Source organism: Scyliorhinus canicula, chromosome 1 (assembly GCF_902713615.1).
Source record: "Scyliorhinus canicula chromosome 1, sScyCan1.1, whole genome shotgun sequence".
Classification (NCBI taxonomy): domain Eukaryota; kingdom Metazoa; phylum Chordata; class Chondrichthyes; order Carcharhiniformes; family Scyliorhinidae; genus Scyliorhinus; species Scyliorhinus canicula.
The window spans coordinates 250,937,725-250,961,136 of record NC_052146.1 but is presented as its reverse complement, the minus strand read 5'-3'; the positions used below and the strand labels follow the sequence as shown (position 1 = coordinate 250,961,136).

The 23,412-nt window shown below is 45.4% G+C and overlaps 1 protein-coding gene across 4 annotated transcripts in view; it reads right to left on the bottom strand.

Moving 5' to 3' along the window:
* rps6kc1 (ribosomal protein S6 kinase polypeptide 1) overlaps positions 1–23,412 on the bottom strand; it is a 199,882-nt gene that overhangs the window by 99,801 nt on the left and 76,669 nt on the right. For all 4 annotated transcript variants that reach the window (XR_005462299.1, XM_038811377.1, XM_038811391.1 and 1 more), the window contains one exon: positions 11,084–11,467. Coding sequence is in view for 3 of the 4 variants with exons in the window: in XM_038811377.1 (XP_038667305.1) it covers positions 11,084–11,467 (384 nt within the window). In the remaining variant the exon portion in view is untranslated. The remainder of the gene's footprint in view (positions 1–11,083; positions 11,468–23,412) is intronic.

The following is a 23,412-nucleotide window of genomic DNA, read 5'->3' as shown; positions in this document are numbered from 1 at the left end:
ACCAAATTAACGCATTTAATACTAAGCCCATGCATGCGATCATAATTATAGCTGTTTTCTTCCAAATGATACTGTAGCTTAATGTTTGATATAGCGTGCAAGTTGTGATTTTCTGTGTATTCAGTACAAAAAAAGGGCAGCCATAACTTGCCATGGTTCAACTAATGCAGATCTCACACAACTCAAGTTTCACAAAGTGCATACAACAATGTTTCCCTCTATCATTACTCCACGCAGAATTACAAAAAGCTCCAGTAAATTCGATGAAAGTGTTCCCATTTACTTTCAAGTAGTTATACTAATGATTACAATTAGTCTATTAATTGAAAAACATTTTCTGAAATGTACTGTACTGCCTGGCCCGCTTTCTAAAATCGACTCATTTGGTTAATTTATGTGCAAAGTACCACTCATTTGCATACCGTAACAGTATATTTAAATCAACTTTCAGGGGTGACAATCAGATATTCTATTTGCAATTAAAATAAAAGTGCCCCAGTCATTTGTTTTCTTGGATGTGTAAAAATACATTATTCTATGACATAAATCTTTTTGTTTTCTATGAACCAATTTTTAAAAGTGCCAATCCTATGGTGGTGTTGCATACCTTTCTGATGTACTGGTATATATTGAATCAACTTGTACTTGAACTACAATATTTGCCCAAAGTTTATTTGGGAAAATTAGAAACACGACATGTAAGTGCGTCAATCATATTATGAAACCATTTAAATCTATATTACCTCTGCAACCTCCACAGCAAAGCTCCCGCACTCTGTTCATCTGAATCTAATGTGCATGGTCCCCCGCCCTCTGACTACAGTCTTCAGCTAACATGACACCTCACTCTAGAAGTTTCTCTCAAAGTTCTCCAAATCCGGTAATTCTTTTTAATTTCCAAAGGCCACTCAAAAGCTACCACTTTGATCCCACCTTTAGATTTGTCCCCCTTCTCACAACTCCAAGAATCACAATCTTCCCCTCCCTCTTGTGAAAAGTCTTGAGATGTTCTGCTCGAGTTAAAGCTGCTAGGTATGTGATTGTACGTTGCTGCGCCGTGGATTTGATCAACATCGCAGTAATGTGGGTAGGTTTTTACGTGCAGTGCGATCAAGCAACCAAGCCTGGCTGAAGACAGCCCACTATAATGTGTTCCATTGAAATTACGTGAAACCCGTTGCTGGCGAGTTATGATGATTGAAATGTTAAATGTTCTTTGGAGTGGGGGAGCATTACAACTGAACCCAAGTCTATCCTCACCTGGCATGAGAAATTCTCCACACCCTAACCTGCCATCATAGATGAGGAACTGAACTGAAGCTCAGCACCTCCTCACTGGGTACAAAATTATGTTGGATGGGAAGGGAAACAAAACCTGTGAATATTCGTACGCAGATCCCGGCAATTGGTGTTCCAGGACAACATTAGTAACCACGAAATGGGAAACAGCTTAGCACTAAGAGTAGGCACTCAACAATAAGGAGAAGAGAAACTGCTTTAAAAAGAGGAAGTCTCACCCTTAACTGAGAGCCCATTTTTCAGGAACTATAAAAACAACTTATTAACCAGCATGCAGCCAAAGAGTCAATTAGTTTGTACTGCATTCAGAAATCAGTGTGATGTCAAACAAATTGTGGTTTGTAATATATTAGGACGATTGTCATTCAAATACACTCATGCATCTTCAGAGCCAACGCTGCTTTACAAATTAGTTTTCAAAAAATATTTTGCAAGAACCCAGGGGCTGGATTTAATAGACACCAGCCAGCAGAAGCCCCACTTTGGGCAGGCCCGCCGAATTAATAGGATCATGAGGATCAAGGATCCCAGTGCGGGGGTGGGAGGGCTACCTTCACAGTAACTTCATTTGAAGCCTACTTGTGACAATAAGCAATTTTCATTTCATTTCATTTCAAGGGCCAGCAACATTATTGAATAGCAGCGCCACATGGAAGGCAGTGACTGCTGCCACAAGCCTAGGATTATCACTGGACCCAGGACCACGGACATCGGGAAGAAGGGTCGGCAGCAGCAAAGCTGAATGGCTCTCAGCCCACACCCTCGCCTCCCACTGCTGGATCGCTCAATCAGGCACCTTGCCATTGAACGAGGGCCCCTACCCCCACCAGGAGGTCGCAATGCTACCCAACCGCTTTTGGTTGTCGTGCTCCCTGCATGGTGCGCAGCCTGCCGGTGGGTTAATACCAGCGGTGAGGGACTTCCGGTGGTGGCAATGCGGAGCTAAGCCGCACGTTCGGCAGCTCCCGCTTTTTTTGGACTTTCGGGCTCTTTTAAGAGCCCGCAACGGCGCTGTTTCGACTTTTCCCCGGGGGGAAACACAGCCAGTGTTCCCAGCGGCCGGTGGATGGACTGGACTCGCAGTGGAGCGGTCCAAAAGTCGGTATTACCACAGAGAAAGGCGAGAGGCAGAAAAAGCAAGATGGCGGCGGGATGGGAAGCAGCAGCAGCGTGGCAGCAGTGGACGCGGGAGCAGGAGCTGCTTCAGCTCTCCTTCAAGGAGCTCAAAGCCGAGATTTTGGAGCCGTTTAAGGCCTCGCTGGACAAGCTGGTGGCGACTCAGACGGCTCAGGCCATGGAGATTCGGGAGCTGCGGCACAAGGCTTCGGAGAATGAGGATGAGCTTTTGGGCCTGGCAGTGAAAGTGGAGTCACACGAGGCACTGCACAAGAAATGGCAGGCGAGGATGGAGGAGATGGAGAACCGCTCCCGCCGGAAGAATCTAGGGATTTTGGGCCTCTCGGAGGGGCTGGAAAGTTCGGATTTGGCGGCCTATGTGGTCCTAATGTTAAACTCGCTGATGGGTGCGGGGTCGCTTCGTGGTCCCCTGGAGCTGGAGGGCGCCCATAGAGTGCTGCAGCGGAAGCCGAGGCCGAGCGAACCGCCCAGGGTGGTGCTGGTCCGTTTTCACCGCTTGGTTGACCGGGAGTGCGTTTTGAGGTGGGCGAAGAAGGAGAGGAGCAGCAGGTGGGAGAACATGGACATTCGGATTTTTCAGGACTGGAGTGCGGAGGTGGCAAGGAGAAGAGCTGGCTTCAATTGAGCGAAGGGAGTGCTCCACAGGAAGGGGGTGAAGTTTGGCCTTCTACAGCCGGCTCGCCTCTGGGTCATGTACAAGGACCGCCAGCTCTATTTTGACTCTCCGGAGGAGGCCTGGGCTTTTGTCCAGGCTGAGAACTTGGATTCGGACTGAGGACTGGGGGGAAATGTACTTTGTTTGGAGGCTTTGCCCTCTTAGGTATCCTTTCGCCTATATTGGCTGTGTTTGCTGATGATTGTTTCCTGTTTGTTTTCGCTGTTTTAGTTATGGTTATTTGTGTTCTTTCGGGGTTTCTTTGGGGCTGTTGGTTATTTATTGTGGTGCTTTTTTTGTTTTTTCAACTGGTGGGTTAGGAAGTAGTTTGGGGTCCTGATGGGTCATGTGTCCGTCTTTTTCCCGCGTGTTGGGTCGAGGGGCGGGGCTCGGGTTGTAAGCGCGGGCTTTCTTCCCGTGCCGGAGGATTTGGGGGCGGGGCCGGTGCTGGTAGGGAGGGATTGGTGGCTGTGTTGCATCGGGGGGGGGGTCAGCAGAAGTCAGCTGACTCACGGAAGCATAATGTTGGGGGTAACGCAGCTAGGGGAGCCCTAGCTTGGGGGGGGGGGGGGGGGGGGGGTAAGAAAGAGTGCCGGGTGTTGCTGCGGGGACTGTGAGGGAATGGATGGTGAAGGGGGGTGTTGGGAGGGGGGTTTGCCACCATGGGGAGCGGGCGTGGGGGGTCCCCTGGGCACGTGGTGGGTTGAGGAAGGGCTATGGCTGATAGGCGTAGAGGGAAGGGGACGGTCCCTCGGGTTTGGTTGGGCACATGGAACGTGAAGGGGCTGAAAGGTCCGGTGAAGCGATCCCGGGTCTTGGCTCACTTGAGGGGGTTGGGAGCGGATGTGGCTATGCTCCAGGAGACGCACCTCAGGGTTATGGATCAGGTGAGGCTAAGAAAAGGTTGGGTGGGACAGGTGTTTCACTCGGGGCTTGATGCGAAGAACCGTGGGGTGGCAATTTTGGTGGGTAAGAGCCTGTCGTTCGTCGCATCCGAAGTGGTGGCGGATAGTACAGGTAGATATGTGATGGTGAGTGGGAGACTTCAGGGGGAGCGGGTGGTCTTGGTTAATGTTTATGTCCCCAACTGGGATGATGCAGGCTTCATGCGGCGTATGCTGGGCCTGATCCCGGACCTGGAGACAGGGGGATTGATTCTGGGTGGGGACTTTAACACGGTGCTGGATCCGGCTCTGGATCGCTCGAAGTCTAGGGCAGGCAGGAGGCCGGCAGCGGCCTCGGTGCTGAGGGGGTTCATGGATCAGATGGGGAGGGTGGACCCTTGGAGGTTTTTGAAGCCGGGGGGTAGGGAGTTCTCCTTTTTCTCCCATGTTCGTAAGGCGTACTCCCGGATTGACTTTTTCGTGCTTAGCAGGGCGCTGATCCCGAGAGTGGTGGGGGCGGAGTATTCGGCGATAGCCATATCTGATCATGCCCCACATTTAGTGGAACTGGAGCTGGGGGAGGGGAAGGATCAGCGCCCGCTGTGGAGGTTGGATGTGGGGCTTTTGGCAGAGGAGGAAGTGTGCGGGCGGATCCATAGGGGTATAGAGGGGTATCTGGAAACCAATGACAATGGGGAGGTGCAGGTTGGGATGGTTTGGGAAGCGCTAAAGGCAGTAGTTAGAGGGGAGCTGATATCTATTCGGGCGCACAGGGAGAGGGGGGAGAGGGTCGAGAGGGAGAGGCTGGTGAAGGAGATGGTCAGGGTGGATAGGAGATATGCAGACACCCCGGAGGAGGGGCTTCTGAGGAAGCAGCGCAGTCTCCAAGCGGAGTTCGACATTTTAACCACACGTAAAGCGGAGGCGCAGTGGAGGAGGGCACAGGGGGCGGTGTATGAGTACGGGGAGAAGGCAAGTCGGATGTTGGCTCACCAGCTCCGGAAGCGGGAGGCAGCTAGAGAAATTGGGGGAGCCACGGATGCAGGTGGGAACTTAGTGCGGGGTGGAAAGGACATCAATGGGGTGTTCAGATCCTTTTACGAGGGGCTGTACCGGGCGGTGCCCCCCAGGGAAGCAGGCGGGATGGACCGCTTTTTGGATAAGCTGGAGTTCCCAAGAGTAGGGGACGAGCGGGTGGAGGGTTTGGGGGCCCCAATTGAGTTGGAGGAGCTGGTGGAGGCGTTGGGAAGCATGCAGACAGGGAAAGCGCCAGGGCCTGACGGGTTCCCGGTGGAATTTTAAAAGAAATTTTCAGATTTGCTGGGCCCGCTGCTGGTGAGGACCCTGAATGAGGCCAGGGAGGGGGGGGCTCTGCCCCCAACGATGTCCAGGGCAATTATCTCTTTGCTCCTGAAGCGGGACAAGGACCCCCTTCAGTGTGGGTCTTGTAGGCCGATCTCGCTCCTTAACGTAGATGTCAAGTCGTTGGCAAAGGTGTTGTCCAGGAGGGTGGAGGATGTGGTCCCGACGGTGATTCATGAGGACCAAACGGGGTTTGTAAAGGGGAGACAATTGAATGCCAACGTGCGGAGGCTCCTGAATGTTATGATGATGGCACCGGCGGCTGGGGAGTCAGAAATAGTGGCGTCCATGGATGCGGAGAAAGCTTTTGATAGGGTGGAGTGGAGTTACCTGTGGGAGGTGTTGTGGAGGTTTGGGTTTGGTGAGGGGTTCATTAGCTGGGTGAGGTTGCTGTACAGCTCCCCGGTGGCGAGTGTGGTGACGAACGGGAGGAGGTCAGAGGACTTTCGGCTTTCCAGAGGGACGAGGCAGGGGTGCCCCTTGTCTCCCCTGCTCTTTGCGTTAGCAATTGAGCCCCTGGCCATGGCGCTGAGGGACTCGAAGAGTTGGGGGTGTGTGGGGGGGGGGGGAGCACCGGTTGTCGCTGTATGCAGATGATCTGCTGCTGTATGTCGCGGACCCGGCTGAGGGGATGCCAGAGGTGCTGAAGATACTTGAGGAGTTTGGGGACTTTTCGGGATATAAGCTCAATGTGGGGGAAAGCGAGCTGTTTGTCCTGCACCCGGGGAATCAGGAGAGGGAGATAGGGGAACTCCCGTTGAGGAGGGCTGAGAGGAGCTTTAGGTATCTTGGGGTCCACGTGGCTGGGACCTGGGGGGCTATGCATAGGCTTAACTTTCCGCGGATGGTGGGGCAGATGGAGGAGGAGTACAGGAGGTGGGATGCGCTGCCGCTCTCGTTGGCGGGCAGGGTCCAGTCGGTTAAAATGACGGTGCTCCCGAGGTTTTTGTTTCTTTTCCGGTGGCTCCCCATATTGATCCCGAAGGCTTTTTTCAGAAGGGTGAATAAGTCGATTCTGAGGTTTGTGTGGGCGCGGAAGGCCCCGAGAGTAAGGAGGGTATTTTTGGAGCGAAGAAGGGAGGTAGGGGGCCTGGCGCTGCCCAACCTGTGTGGATATTATTGGGCGGCGAACGTGGCGATGATTCGTAGGTGGGTGACGGAAGGGGAGGGTGACGCATGGAAGAGATTGGAGGTAGCGTCCTGTGCGGGTACGAGTCTGGAGGCTTTGGCGACGGCCCCACTTCCACTCCCCCCAGCAAAGTACTCCACGAGTCCGGTGGTGGTTGCGTCTCTCAAAATCTGGGGACAGTGGAGGCGGCATATGGGGGGGGGGGGGGGGGGGGGGGGGGGGAAGTGAAGGCCTCAGTTTGGGCCCCGATACGGGGCAATTACCGTTTTGCGCCAGGGAGGGGGATTTGGGAGTTGGCACAGGACAGGCATCAGACAGTTTGGGGACCTCTTCTTGGATGCGAAGTTCGCGACTCTGGAGGAGCTGGTGGGGAAGTGGAACCTCCCCCCTGGGAACGCTTTTAGGTATATGCAGGTCAGGGACTTTGTTAAGAGGCAGGTGGAAGAGTTTCCGCGGCTGCCGCCAAGGGGGGTGCAGGATAGGGTGCTTTCGGGGACGTGGGACGGGGAAGGGAAGATCTCGGCTATCTACCAACTGATGCAGGAGGGTGAAGAGGCCTCAGTAGATGAGCTCAAAGTGAAATGGGAGGAAGAGCTAGGGGAAGAGATTGAGGATGGGACGTGGTCGGACGCCCTGGAGAGGGTGAATTCTTCCTCCTCTTGCGCACGACTCAGCCTAATTCAGCTGAAGGTGCTGCACAGTGCTCACATGACGGGGGCAAGGATGAGCCGGTTTTTCGGAGGGGAAGACAGGTGTGGGAGGTGTTCGGGTGGCCCGGCAAACCACACCCATATGTTTTGGGCATGTCCGGCTCTGGAGAGGTTTTGGAAGGGGGTGGTGGGGATTTTGTCGGAGGTGGTTGGGTCTAGGGTCAGGCCGGGCTGGGGGCTCGCGATCTTTGGGGTAGCTTCAGAGCCGGGAGTGCAGGAGGCGAGAGAGGCCGGCATTCTGGTCTTTGCGTCTCTAGTAGCCCGGCGCAGGATTCTGTTACAGTAGAGGGATACGCGGCCCCCGAGTTCGGAGACCTAGGTCAAAGACATGGCTGGGTTCATCAAGTTGGAGAGGGTGAAATTTGCCCCAAGGGGGTCGGTACAGGAGTTCTTTTGGCGTTGGCAGCCCTTTCTCGATTTCCTGGCGAAGGGGTAGAAAGTGGTCGATCTCGGCAGCAACCGGGGGGGGGGGGGGGGGGGGGGGGGGATTGTTTTTGCGGCGGTGGGTTTGTTATGTTATTTACTTCTTTCTTGTATTGCTATTTGTTATTATTTATTTGGGGGGGGGGGGGAAAGAGTTATTTTCTTGTTTTGGTGTGGAAACACGCCTTGTTTGTTTTAAATTGCGGGGAGAAAATTTGTTATTGTTATTAAAATACTTGAATAAAAATTAAAAAAAATTTTTAAATACCAGCGGTGTCAGGGCGAGACCCTTAAAATGAGCATTAATTGCCCGTAGGCATGGGGATAGGAAGGCAGCAGGTCTCCACCTGCCAACCTCCCACCTGATTAAATGCCCCTACCTCCCACATCACCAAAACGGCCATATTTCATTTTTGGAACCACTTAACAAAGAGGATGGTCAAGACAACAATGGAGATTCTTTTGCACAGCATGTAAAATCCACCAGTTCCTGAACTTTTCCCTCTTTTAAAAAAAAATCAAAGATGGAAAAGTCTACAAATTTCTTCCAAAATTCCAGCGTTGGTCAAACAACCCCGTGCAATAAGACATTTTCATGAACAATTCCTTTGGAATATGTGAATCACTATCCTTTCATAAATCATTCAAAAATAAATATTTACCTAACTCCACTTTGAATGATTTAATCCACACACCACAAACTGTCTTTGTTGGAAAATGTTAGTGTCATTATATTTAACAGATAAAAATGAGATTATGCTGCTAGTTTGACCTTTTTCTTAATCTCTTTGTGGGTCACAAGGAAAGACATCTGATGCAGCCCTGTTGACACTAGTGTCCCATTACCTCTCCATTTGGCCATTTCATTTCTCCTGCCCTCCATCCCGTCACAGACGTCCCCTTCTGCTCTTCTTCCAACCTTGTGCCCTTTCACCTGTTCAAAACCTATTACATTTCTAACTTTTCCTAATTTTGAAGAATGGTCACATGTCTTAAATGTTAACTCTATTTCTCATTCCACAGATGCTGCATTTCCAGAATTTTCTCTTTTTTGTATCAAATTTCCAGAATCCACAGTATTTTGTATTTGTGCTGTAGTAATGTTAGGTTCAAGATCATTTCTTGTACGATGACGACAACTGCTTTGAAAGCAAAAGAGAGATACTCGGAAAAGGAGACATTAACAATGCCTGCTGGCCTGGGGTTCCTGGAGAGGTCAATGAATGGGGAGTGGATTAGGAACCACCAGGTAGGTTTTATGGAAATAGTGGACGCGATTTAGCGGGACAAAAGCAGAGTCCCGTTTTGGGCGTGTTTAGCAGGTTGTTTCTTGGCGCATTGTAGCGCAGAGAACTACTCCGCTATTTAGCAGGACTTGACCTTTTCTTTTGCCATCTTTGAGGCCGTACATACCCAATTTCCTATACTAACCAGCTTAACATTCCAGGAAGGGTATTCGCGGATCGAGTGCATTTTCGACTCCCCTTAGCTACCCCACTGCAGCCTCCGGACCTCCCCGCTGCATCCAACTTTCCTCTAAAGGGGTCCACGAGCCCCCCCCATCACACCACCTACAAACGGCAAGGCACCCCGGCCCGATCCCTGGCATGAGCGACCTGGCACCTGGGCATCTTGGCACTGCCAACTTAGCACCCTGCAGTGCCCCTGCCAGCCAGAAAGTGCCACCAGGGCACCCTGCTAGTGGCTGGGTGCCAGTGCCAAGGTACCACCCTGCCCAGAGGCCAACCATCTAGGGGTCTCTAATGGCCTTTGACAACCCCCTCCCAGGGTGCTGTTTTGTCTGGCCCACGTTTTGTATGGATCAGTGCTAAACGGCACTATGGCAAGGTCTTCTAAGGCCGTTAGTTCCTGGGCCCCGGGAGACTACGGCACACACATATTTAAATGCACCTAATGGCTCATTTAAATATATGTTCATCTGAATCTCGCCCAAAGGCGGAATGCCAATCTTGACGTCTCACGAGATCTCATTAACTCTTGCAAGATTTTTGAGCATTGTGAATCTTACAAGAGGCTTCTCACGAGATTAAATGGTATCATCACGTCACCAAGTTAAGCATGATGAGGCCATTAAATCGCACCCATTTCTTGCATTATATTGATCTTACACAACATGTGAATTTGGAATCAGACTATTTCAAGTCAGACAATTAAGTCTATTGTCAAGGTAATCCACAGGGGCCTCTGACACAAGTGCATCAAAAATTTGTCAAAAGAAATTAAAGTGTTGAAGGCAAAAAAGGCAAAAGGGATTCTTCTATATCAGCTTATCTCTGTTAGCTCTAAGGATTCTATATGGAACAACGTTTGGCAATCTGTGATGAATGTAGAAATTGTTATATATTTTATATTTGTGACGAAGAACCTAGTTTAAGGTATCCAAACTGTATGTCACCTCAAGCTGCAAATTAAGAGGTAATTATTAATTTTAACCATTTACTTGTTTACAGAGAGATGCCGAATAGGATGTTGTTTTGATTGCTGGCAATTCCCTGAGAGTTGACCATTTGAGGAATTGTACGTAGTACTAGCTGAGCAGGTGATGGAAAATCATAGTGGGATACAGACTATTAATGGGAGGAGCCAGGTCTGTCAGTAGTTTTGCAGTCTGTTAGAAGTTTTTAATTTGAACAGCAGCCTTGGCAAATGGGGTCACGTTGAACTGAGGAGTCTGACAAGATGGGATTTTCAGGTTGTTCCTGAAAGGGTCTCTCTCACAAAAGCGTCTCCACAGATAAGTTAATCTGTTCTGCTAACTTTATTTCTTTGGGTTGCTTGGTTGGAATATTTATAGTGGAGGCGTAAGGTTAAGATTTTCTTTCTGTTTAAGGACTGTTTAACTGATAATTGTAAAGTTATTTTCTTTAAAGTTAATGTGGTTAATTCTGTGGTTAAATTAAAGTTTGTTTTAACATTGGTCAAAGTCATCGCTCCTAGGGCAATGTATCCTTTCCTCAAGTAATAAAAAGTGTTTGGAGTTCTTGTCTGGTATCCTAACAAAATGTTGGGGCATGGTCCAGGATCTTAACAAATCTCAATTAAATTTTATTGTGCTTGACTCACGAATAAACTTGTCTCTAATTTGGCACAAAATTGATGATCTCGCTCACAGAGGCCACATGCTGACTGATGCAATTAGAGTTGCACTTTCTTAGTTAGGGCTGAGGGATTTGTTGGAGGTGGAGAGATGCTTTACTCTGCATATAATTGTGTTCAGAGCACATCTACTGGAGAAAGAGAAACTTTAACATTCCAGTCCATTTCAACATGAACATTCACACATTAAAATATTCCAAAGTTAACAGTGCCCATGCATTTAAGAGCTTTCTACAATTCATTGTCTTGGTCAAAAATAAACAGTTCCAAAATAAATTTTAAAACTCGTATGCAGACAATACTATTGGCATATATGTACTTTACAATCAGGAAGCCTCCAAAAGACAATAATCTTTCCTGGACATACCTTGAACTCCTTGAAGAAGCAGATCAACTCCATCCCTGTAGAAATTGAAGGCACCTTCAAAATCTTGTTCTGCCTCCTTCTGCAGAGCCAGCTTTATCTGCTCTCCTGCCTTTGCCAAGTAGTCACCTCCTCTTCCTGTTCGAAGTTTCAGGCTCCCAATTGGTTGTGACCACAAGCCTTTGCTTCCTTCTGCTCCATCTTTGCTCCTCTCCTGCTGAGGAAAAGTCGCTGACCTTGCAGGTTCAGGGGAGGAGCTAAGTCTTGTAAATCTGCTTGGGGAACTTCTATTTGATGCCATTCCATCATCACATTCCACGAGAGAATCCCCGTCCACCGTCAGCGACAGCAAGTCACTATCACTGGATAAACCTGGTTGGTCGTGATCTATGGCAAATGACAGAAGGAGAAAAGTATCAGTAAATACATTTGTAGAATAGAGTACATTATTTTAAACATATTTCATATGGGCACTGGCCCACATTAGCTTCAGGAGGAAAGGACAGCCAAGATTTAAAGACCCAGAATTCTAATGGCAATTATAATTCAGGTCCAATTCATCTGAATAAATTCATTAAGAATCTATTTTTCCAAGAGGCTCCCCATGAGTGAAATACACCTCAGAAGGTAGAAGCAAAGTTACGCCGTTTCATTTTCGGGTGAGCTCAGGCACAAAGAACTTCTCGAGTAGTCTTTTATGGTCCCTTTGCAGCTGGGACAGGGCCGGAAAATGTGACGAGCCATTAAAAAGTCCATTTACTTCGGCAGAAATGGAAGATCCTGCTGTTAAGATATGTTAAGATTCTGTCACTTATGCTAAATAAGAAAATAAGCAACCATGGCCAGACCATGGATATTAAACTAAAGAACATATGCTGTGTTTGCCCAAAGTTAACAATTTAGTACACTGCTCCCAAAAATGTTACAACAGGAGGGCAAAGGTCTCAGCTATCCCAATACAATATATGCTTGCCACACATTTATTAAACCTCGTTTCCAATTATGTTACATCTCGATGAGAAATGAGGTCTGAAAATATGCATTTAAACCACAAACATTTTACAATTTCTTGCATGCATCGATCTACAATCCTTTTTTTCTAAATAAAAGTCCTCCTGTTCATAACGTTCTCTATACGTGGAACATTTACTCCTTTTAATACTTCTAGTCTTGCTATTGGCAGTACATTTATACATATTTCACCCAGATCCAAAGTTAGCTGGTTGTTCCCACAGCACTAGTCTACTAAGAATTCAGGTGACAGGTACCCTGGCCTAGTACTCCCTCATGTGACATTCAACGATATCTTCCTTTACTCTTCTTTATGCCACCTCCTGTCCCAAACAAAGATGCCTCCTTCCAATGGCCAGTCCAACCCCCAGCCCCTCCACCTGTCTGATCACATTCACTCCAATGTGAAACAGCTTCCGTGCCAAATTCTTGACCACCAATCAGTAGTAGACTGGATATGATCAACAACCAGCAGATTATGCACTCTCGGTCAATTAAAACCAGTTGCTAGCTGACACTGCAGCATTTCCTGTACCGGCCTCCCCGAACAGGCGGCGGAATGTGGCAGTTAGGGGCTTTTCACAGTAACTTAATTGAAGCCTACTTGTGACAATAAATGAGTATTATTATTATTTAGCAAAGAAAATAGTTTCAAAGGTTATACAGGCCTGATAGGGAGAGGAAAGCAGGTTAGTTCCCTGAACATTGTTGATGCGAGTGTGTGATACTTTACACTTGGCAACTCCCCACTTCTACCTAAACTCTCACTCAAACCCGAGGAATCTCCCTTCCAGTCTTGATACCACACAACCTTCACCTACAGTTCCTCCACACCACAGATTAAAAACCTGTGTATCTCATCCTTGAACATACTTAATAGCACATTTCTACCTAAATCCTAGGCCGTCCAAACCAATAAAATCTGAGTACCACTTTCAAAATTTCACAAAGCTTCCAACACCTCCGTTGTTCCCTAAACCAGTCATTCTCCACTGCCGCTGTAAGATCTTCTCTGGCATCTTAGTCTTTTACTTAGAAGGTAAATAATTGAACCAGCATGAAAAAAACAATTCCACCGAGTTACATTCTTCATGGAAAATTGGAGAATGGAGGACGACAAATTTACGGTGATACCATATCAAATTTTGCTCTCAATTGTCATCTTAAAAGTGTTCCTTGGAAGAACGGACGGGCCTCAATGTTTCAAACAGGATAGAGTTTGGATGTGGTACCCGTAAAACATAAGAGAAGTAGGCCATTTGGCCCAACGAGTCTGCTTTGTCATTCAATGAGATCCTGACTGATCTAATGATAATCCTCAACTCCACTTCCCCACCTTATCCCTATAACCCCAATTCCCTTATGATTAAAAATCTGTGTATCTCAGCCTTGAACATATTTAATGGCGCAGCCTCGACAACTCTTTGCAGTAGAGAATTCCACAGATTCTCTACCCTCGGAGGAAATTTCTCCTCATCTCGGTCTTAAATGGACGACTCCTTATTCTGAGATAATTCCCTCTGGTCCTGTTACGTTCTGGTGCTTGGCCAGAAAGAATTAGTGCACTAGAGAATGTCTTGTTCGTGACTAGTTGAATGTTTATTGTTAAATAATAATGTGGGTCAGATAACAATAACAAAATTACCAAAATCTACTGACTATTATAGTACTATTATTAAATTATCTAAGAGCTACTACAAATGCAACTATCCATTATGATGACTATCTCCAGACTCCCAGAGGTAACAGTAGCACATGATTGTTTTTTTACTGCCACCTGCTGGTTGGAGGTCATATCTATTAATATTGACACGATTGCTTATGCATATCATCACATCCCCTTTTCTTTGGAAATTAACTATATTTACGTATATTATTTAAATTTAATATACAGTACCATTGACATGCATAATGCTTCAATTATTTACATGTTTAAAGTCCAGCACAAATTCAATCTGTCTGGCTTTCTTCTGTGTTTTGCAACCTTCTGAGCACTTGTTGAACTTATGCATTTGACTGGTTCTCAACTGTTGTTGAAGATGATTCTTACTGTGTTTCTGTACTTTGTACATTTTCAGTTTGTTCTGCTTCTGTGTGCGGAGGTAGAGTTTGTTCAGTTGTCCTGAGATCGCCTTCAACATCATCCGGTGATTCTGAAACAAGGGGTTGCTGAACTTTCAGCAAGGTTCCCCTGTTTCTTCATAGAACTTGCCCTTCATCCTTGATGATGATGATGTATGACTGCGGACCTGATGGTTTATTACCGTTGCACACTTCAACCATCCATTTCCATCAAGATCTTCTACCCTGACTGTGTCATTCTTTGCCAACTGTTGCAGACATCTTGTCGATCCATCATAATACCTCTGCTGCCTCTTTTTGTGAAATGCGAGCTTCTTCACAAATTTTCGATTAGTTGGTTCCTGTGCGCGATATGGTATGGTAGTTCTAAGTTGTCGATTCATTAGCAATTGTGAAGATGATAACGCATTAATCAATGGTGTTGCTCTATAGCTAAGTAACGCGACATATGGATCTTCCCGACTGTCCATAGCTTTTTTGAGTAGCTGCTTCACAATATGAACACCTTTTTCAGCCTTCCCGTTGGTTTGCGGATAAAGAGGACTAGAAGTAATATGTCAATAATCATAGCTCTGGGCGAACTCCGTCCATTCAAGACTGCTAAAACATGGGCCATTGTCGCTCATGACATGGAGGTATTCCATGATGAGCAAAAATGTCCTTAGTATGTTTGATGACACACCTGGCTGACGAGTTGGCTAGTTGTACCATGTCTGGAAAGTTAGAGAAATAGCTGATCACCAACAGGTATTCTTTTCCTACCAGATAGAACAGATCCATTTCCACTTTTTGCCATGGAATCATTATTATTTCACCCATTTGCACTGGTTCTTTTGTTGTCTGTACTGAAATTTGGGACAAGTTGCACAATTTTCTATCATGATCCGAATGCCTTGATTGATGCCTGGCCAGTATACAATTTCTCTAGCTCATTGTTTGCATTTTTCTATGTCCACATGCCCCTCATGAATCTTCTGTAGAATCATGGATCTGAGAGATTGTTGTCTGACAAACCTGTCTTGCCAGAGCAAAAAAACCTTTGGCTGCACTTAGTTCTGCTCGAGTGTTGTATGATTTGCAACAGGATCCTTTTTGGCCATCCATCAATGAGATATTTTATGATCCGCTGTAACACTTCATCTTTATTGGTTTCTTCTGATCAATTTTGATTTCACATCGGACACTAGAAGAGTTTCTGTCACATTCAGGTGTACTTGCACATCCTCATCCATGCATTGTTCTTCCATCATGTCCGTAGCTCGTGAGAGTGCATCAGCTATTAATAATAATAATCTTTTATTGTCACAAGTAGGCTTACATTAACACTGCAATGAAATTACTGCGAAAAGCCCCTAGTCTCCACATTCCGGCACCTGTTTGGGTGCACAATGTTTTCCTGGAGTACATATGAGATTGAACTCGTACCTCTGTAAAATCATCATCATAAGTTGAATTCTTGTTGACCCCTCATTTACATTTTTCTTTATTACCGCTACAAGTGGTCTATGATCTGTTTCAACTAAGAATGCTGGTAGGCCATATACGTAATCGTAGAATTTGTCTAAGCCATTCATCAGACCCAAGCATTCTTTCTCGATCTGAGCATATCTACACTCTGTCAGTCATTGGCCTTGAAGCATAGGCAATTGGAAGCCAATATTCATCATTGTCTTGCTGCAATAACACTGCTCCCAACCCATCTTTCGACGCGTCTGACAATATTTTTCCCTTCTTTGTAGGGTCACAAAATGCCAGCATTGGAGCTGTTGTCAATGCTTCCTGAAGCATTCACCACTCTTGCTCATGTCTTTCAGACCATTGGAAAGTAGTATCCTTTTTGATAATTTCCCACAAGCATGTTGTTTTTGCTGATAAATTAGGAATACATTTTTTGTCTGCTGGACGTGGCATGTTTAATACTGCCTTTATCTTCTGCTGATCTGGTTGTATACCTCGAGCAGAAAGTTTGTCTCCCAAGAATGTAATTTCTTCAACACCAAACAGCCATTTGGCTTTATTTAACCTGAGACCATACTTTTTAATGCTTCTCAGCATTTTGATAAGCTTTTTGTCATGTTCTTCTTTTGTTGAACCCCCAAACAATGATATTGTCTACGTAAACTCTAACACCTGGAATTCCTTCTACGATGTGTTCTATTTGCCCAATGGAAAATGTCAGATGCTGAAATAATACCAAATGGCATTCTGAGAATACAGTATCGCCCAAATGGATCATCGATTGTGCACAGCTTTGTGCTTTCCTCATCCAACTTCAGTTGCCAAAAACCCTGCAAAGCATCTAGTTTGCTAAAGCATGTTGTTCCTGACATCTCACACGTAATCTCTTCTCTTTTTGGAACTGGATAATCTTCTCGCTTTAATTTAAATTGAGATCTTTGGGATCCATGCAGATTCTCAGATCATTATCTTGTTTCTTCAGGCAGACCATAGAGTTCACCCAATCTGTTGGATCTTCAATACGTTTTATCACCTCCAGATTTGTCATCCTGTCCAGTTCATTTTTCGGTTGATCCTTTAATGGAGCTGCCTGTATGACTGGTTGTGCATTCTCTTTCAGTTGGATCCGATAAGTGACTAGCAAAACTCCGAATCCTTGAAATATTTCTGGAAATGCTTTAAGGATTGAATCCACTGATGTACTTTGCGTGGTTACAGCACAGTCAGCACTGTATCCAAAGAGAAAATACAGGACAATCTCAGCAGGACTGACAGCATCTGTAGGGAGAGAAAAGAGCTAACGTTTCGAATCCAGATGACCCTTTGTCAGCACTCTTTTACCAATTTGAGTGCTTCACAGGCTTCCACTCCCAGTAGTGATTCATGCTCGGCCTCTACAATGGAAAATTTCACTTTATGCATTTTATTCTTTACCTGACCTCTAGTTCACATACTCCTCGAGTGTGAATACTTTTGCCGGTATAATCCTTCAAAAGTACAGTTTTATTGAAAACATGCAGTTTAATTTTCATTTCTTGCATATCCAATAAACTTGTCAGATTGTCCCGTGTCAAGTTTAACATTGACTAATGTTTTATTAATCAGAGGAACTGTCCAGTTATCTCTTTGAACAATTGTTTTTGCATTGCTTTTACTGCAAATTTGCTTTGAAGACTTTTAATTTGCATCCCATTATAATGCTCATTTTCCCTAGATATCACATCAATAAAAAATGTGTCTTGCAGATTGATCTCTTCAATCACGTTGATTGATTTTTGTATTTCTGATTTTTTATTTGAAAAACATTGTTTTGCAAAGTGATTTTTGCCGCTGCACTTAGAACATACATGCTGGATATTGCCTCTGTAAATGCTTGTTGCCGCAACACTTGCACAAAATGGTGTATCAGTTACTCATTTAAAATGGCCACCGCTGCTGGGACCATGTTTTGCCTTAGGGTGTGTCACAACCCTAATGGTATCAGCTGCATCTCCGATCTCCGCAGCAAAATTATTTTTAGAGTGCTAATCTGCTGCGCAGCTAGTTCACTAGCATGGCACATTTCATTGGCGTTGTCGAGCTGGAGTTCATTCTCCTTCAACAATCTTTCACGAAATGTCATTGCTAATCCTGAATACAATTTGATTGGGGATCATGGACACTTGCAAAGTTACATGTCTGAGCCTTTAACCCCAAATCTGTTAACGATTCACCTGCCTGGTTGTGTACGCATGTGTAAAAGGTACCATTCAAACTTTCCGGTTTTTTTTTCGTTTTACAGTGTCGAACAAATTTTTTCACAACCTCGTCAACGTTATTTCTATCAACTTTGTTATTGAATGTGAAGGTATTAAAAATTTCTATCGCCTGTGGGCCTGCTACGGTGCGCAGCAACACTATTCCCCGTTCATCAGGCTGTGCTGGAAGACCTAGTCCTGCTACGTAGAATGTGAATTGCTGTTTAAAAGCACGCCGATTCACATCTACATTACCAGTGACTGGAAGCTGGTGTGGTGTCTTCAGACATTCCATAAGGGATTAGTGCTGGGGCACAATTATTTACAAAATATATGAATAGCTTGAACGAGGGAAGTGAATAGTACTATTGCCAAGTTTGCAATGTGACACAAAAATAGGTGGAAAGGCAAGTGCCTTGAGTTATTTTCTGTCAGTACCCTCCGTGGTTACTAGAATTTTTTGTAAACTTCTGTTTTGTTGTCTTGGTCTCTGGTCTTCTTTTATCTTCAGAACCAACCCTGGTACCATATTACGTTCTGGTGCTTGGCCGGACAGAATTAGTTCACTAGAGAACGTCTAGTTTGTGACGAGTTGAATCTTTATGGTTAAACAATAATGTGGGTCAGAAAACAATAAGAAAACTATCAAAATCTACTAACTACTATATTAGTACTATTAAATTATCTAAGGGCTACTACAAATGCAACTATCCACTACGATAACTATCTGCAGACTCCCCAAGGCATCAGTGTCACGTGGTTGTTCTTCACTGCCACCTGCTGGTTGGAGGTTGTATCTATTAATATTTACATGATTGCTTCTGCATATCATCACAGGTCCGAGACTCTTCCACAAAGCGAAACAATCTCTCCGCAGCTACCCGGTCAAGTCCCCTGAGAATCCTACGTCTTAATAAGGTTTAAAACTCCGACCAAAGCAGAAAGGTTTCTGTATTTCTCAAAATGCTTTCTTTTAGTTCATATATGCACATTTTCAATGAATTCAAAAGTGACATCCTTCTAGGGTATTTGGTGAAAAGTCAAACATTCACCTTAAATATCTTGCGAGAAAAAAAAGTCAGCCACAGTTGTTACAGAATCCTCTTCTAGGAAAGAAATCTAATGCCTTATAAATCGATAATGTCTGAATAGTTCATCCAGTAGCGCACGGCGTTACCCTCAGGCAAAATATAACAGTCCCATTGCATCCAAACTCATTTTATGTAGTTTATGTATATTTAAAGAATTAAGCAATTAATGTGTAATAACGGTCACAAAGGTTGCCATTTCATTAATAACATTACAAACTTCCCACATGGATTCAAAATTTCATAGGTCATCATCATGTTAATGCTGTCAACTGTGCGTATCATACGGAGGATTTTATGAAAAATGCCATTTGGCAAATAAGAAATGATATACAAATGACCATTTATGAACAAAAAAAACAGTTGAATGTGGCCTTAGGGTGCAACTAAATTACATTTTTGTGGATCCAAGTTATATTACTGATTGCACTTTACTTTGAGCGCAGCTTAAAAGAAATTCTGTGCATGCATGATTGGAGATCATATTAAAATTCAATGACATGTACGGCTCGGATAAGCCATCACTGTGTTAAAGAGCCTGTTACAGTAATGTTAGTTTAAAAAATATACTGGTAAGTATGGTGGCCTATTGAATTAACTTTCATTTGTACACACAGCTACAGGAAAAGACAGGGTACAAAACTATTTCCACTGATTGGAGATTCTAAAACTAGAGGGCATAGTCTAAAACTTAGGGCCGGACGGTTCAGGAGAGATGTTAAGAAGGATCTTTTACACAAGGCTGATAGAGGTTTGGAACCGTCCGCTCCACAAACGGCAGTTGAAACTAGAACATTTATTACTTTTGAATCTGAGGTAGATAAAGGGAGGGATTTACCAACCAATACACTGCATGTTTTCGGCGGTGGAGGCGGCTCGCCAGCGGGACTTTCTGGTTCCACCGTTGTCAAAGGGATTTCAGTTGACTGCGCTGACAGCGCCGGGAAACCCATGCAGTGGGACCGAAATATCCTGCTGGTGTGAACAGCCAGTAAATTCCATCCAATATCTCCACGGGATTTGTGCCAAAGGCAGTATAAGGAGTTAAGCTACAGATCAGCCATGATCTCACTGAATGGGGACAGATTTGAGGGGCTGAATGGCCGATGTAACTGGGTCCTTGTGCACCATAATTTTGCGCCTGATGGTTCAAAATAAAAATCATCATTGTAACCGGATCTATATCAACAGCTCAGCAACACACCCATGCTGAACACTCCTGCATCCCCTCCCTAAATGCCACAATTCAGTCTCTCCCCCCGAAAGATTTTCCTGCACTGCCTTCTTGAACCTTATCCAGTACTATCCCCGACTCAGAATACCTTCTTTGTTCCCGCAGTTTATTTTCTAACGCTTGCACTCTCACCCAACTCAGAGATGCCTTTCCTTACCAACCAGAAAAACTGAATCATTCTTCTACACAATACAAATCAATCCTTAAGTGTACCTTGCCAGTATGAAGCACAAAATGGTGAGGTCCAATGGGGGTCAGCAATGCCAAGGACAATTGGCAACGGACACATGCTTTGTCAAGCAACAGGGGGTGCGCAGGGCAACGGGAGTGCACACCATTGCTATTAAATCTACAGTCCAGAAATAATGTTGTGCAATGAAGTGGAACAGCCTAGAAAGTTGGTGTAGATTTAACAGAAATGTGCAAAATTACGATCACTTTAATAGACTGGGGTGGGGTGGGGATGATTTACCACTCAACCAGCCACATGTTTTGTGGCAAAGGGAGGCAGCCTACCGCTGACCGGCGGCGGGATTGGTGTGGTTTTATGCCACAGTGGACAAATCTATTTACATGAAAATATTGGGATCCAGATCTGTTTACACTGGCACCTCGCTATAGTGAGGAACTACTGGACCCACTCGAATAGCATGGAACACTATAGCGAAATGCCAGTGTAAACAGAAAGAATTTTCACTGGCAGAAGGGTAGGTGACCGGACGAAGCATGTATGATACAATTGGCACAGGAGCTTCAGGGGATGCAGGGAGAATTTGTTTTAACACAACAAGTTATGATCTGGAATACACTTTGAAATGGTGGTTGAAGCAGATTTAATCGGCTGGATTCTCCATTTTTGGGACTATGTCCCCATGCCGTCGTGAAAACTGTGATCTTTTACGCCAGGAAAACTGCCGACAAAAGGCCAAAGATTCACTGTCTTGCTGGGGGCTAGAAGGCAGCTGTCATGGAGCTCACAGCTCTAGCTGCCGATACGGTCCCCCACACTTCCGGTTCAGAGGCCGTGCTTTCACACGGTGGCGGCCACCAGCAGCCGCACCATGCTACATGGCGGGCGCAGCCCGCGGACCTGGACCTCCCCGCATCGGCCGTTCGCCCGCCCCGGACCGCCCGCACATATAACCCCCAGTCCCAAATAAGACCCTCCTGCCCTCCGAACAGCCCGCCCCCAACTGTGGCAGTCCCAAACTGAGTCCGCAGCCGCCTCGCGAGGTTCCCGAATGGCAGAACCATGTTAGAACTATGCCATTGGAAATTCGGCCGGTCGGGGACGGAGAATAGCGGGCGAGCCTCAGGCAATGGCCTGAGGTGGTGGATACTCAGAGCTGCGTACCCCCAGAATACGCAGAGTTGGGGGGGGGGGGGGGGAGAATAGCGAAACCAGCGGCGGTCCCGATTTTGTGCGCAAAAGTTGGTTCTCTGCCCAGTCCTAGAATGCGGGTTCGACGTCGGGGGGGCGAAGAATAGAGCCCAATATCTTTCAAAAGGAAACTAAGTTTTTGCTTGAAAAGGAAAAGATCTGCAGGGCTGTAGGAAATGTGCAGAGGAGTGGGACTAGTTTGCTAAGTCTTTCAGAGCCAGAACAAGTATAATGGACCAACTGACCCCACTTAGTGCTGTAAAATTTTATGAAATACATCACTTTATTCTAAAGTAGTTAATTGTAGAACATTACAATTTGTTTTCCTGAGACTCCGTGTTACACGTTGCTGTTCAGTGACATGATTAAAAGAGAATTTTTATTTTCTAAGGTTGTGTGTGGTGGGTCAGGATAGTCTTGAGCTTAAAAACCTATTTCCTATACGATTGCCTGCATTGTAAACTCCTTAGTTCCTGGTGAGTGACGGGCAAGAAGACATCCGATTGAAGCAAGGTCCTTCTGCTTGTGGTACAGAGAAGAACTGGCAGCAGAGCAAACCGGAGTTTCCCTCCAACACCTCCAAACAGCTAGTTACAAATGCGCAAGAGAAAATTGGTTTCCTCCACATTTCATCGGAGGGCGACGAACGGTCAAAGAATGAGGCGGGAGGGTGAATTTTGAGAAAACTATAGAAAAACGAAAAAGCACTAAAATTAAAAAAGGGCCTCAAAATTGAACAATGTTCAACAATATCTAATAAAGGGTGGTCAGAAAATGATTTAAGCTCAGCTCAAATTTATGCAGGCTAATTGGTCATCAGTTAATCAAATCATGCTCAGTCCATCAATATGGAAACATGCTGCTCTCTCAATTAGATGGACTGTAATTATGAGTCAAGGTCTTCTGCTCCATATGCTCATTAATAGTACAGAAAAGATGCCATTAGAAGATGCTTGCACAGTATTCTCAAGCACATTGATGCAATAGCAAACAGCAAAATACTCCGCCATATAGCAGTTAAATGGCAGTCTTTTTGTATTATTTACTTGATGTTGAAACCATTACGAGCTACAGAGCTGCTGATATATTCTGACAAGGAGGGGGAGGAAGAATGGTTAAGAGTTACAGCTGAATGTACACTCATTTGAAGAGATGCACAATTAATTTGGCCCTCCTGTACTTACTGCACTGGTTAAGATAAATAAACATTGATGTTCTCGGAATTAGAAACTGCTTTGACACATCTGGAAAAGACAGGTGCACACATCACTCAGTCATTAGCAGAGAAAAAGGGCTGAACAAGGTGACTTTAAAGTAATTGCCATTCCAGATATGGGAATAGAGAATGGCATTTCTGTTCGACAAATGATTCCTGAAACTACAACTAATTGTATTCTCTTACAAGTCTCTGTCCCTGACCCTAATGCATATACTTCTCTGGCAATAAAAGCACTCTTCCTGTCCCACCCTAACAATGGAATCATATTGAACAGTTTTGCTGAATTTGCCACATATACCCACGCTGGAATATGGTCAATTCTCTGGTGCTGAATTTGCCCTATTATATTCTAGCTGAGTTCTCAACCAATAGCTGCAAGAACCAAAGCTAAGGCATGCGGAACAGGACTGTAATTGGAAAGATGAATGTGCATACATGGTCTGGTCAGGATGTCCCCGCGACATCTCTAGAAGGATGGCGCTCCGAGGATTGGTATAGTTATCACCAACCCCCATTTATATATTTACCCATGGTAGCACCCAGTGATAAAAGGAAACTCCTCTCCTCTCCTAAGGGAGTCTTAAATGCCTTAAAGAGAACTGGCATTTGCTGTATTTACTTC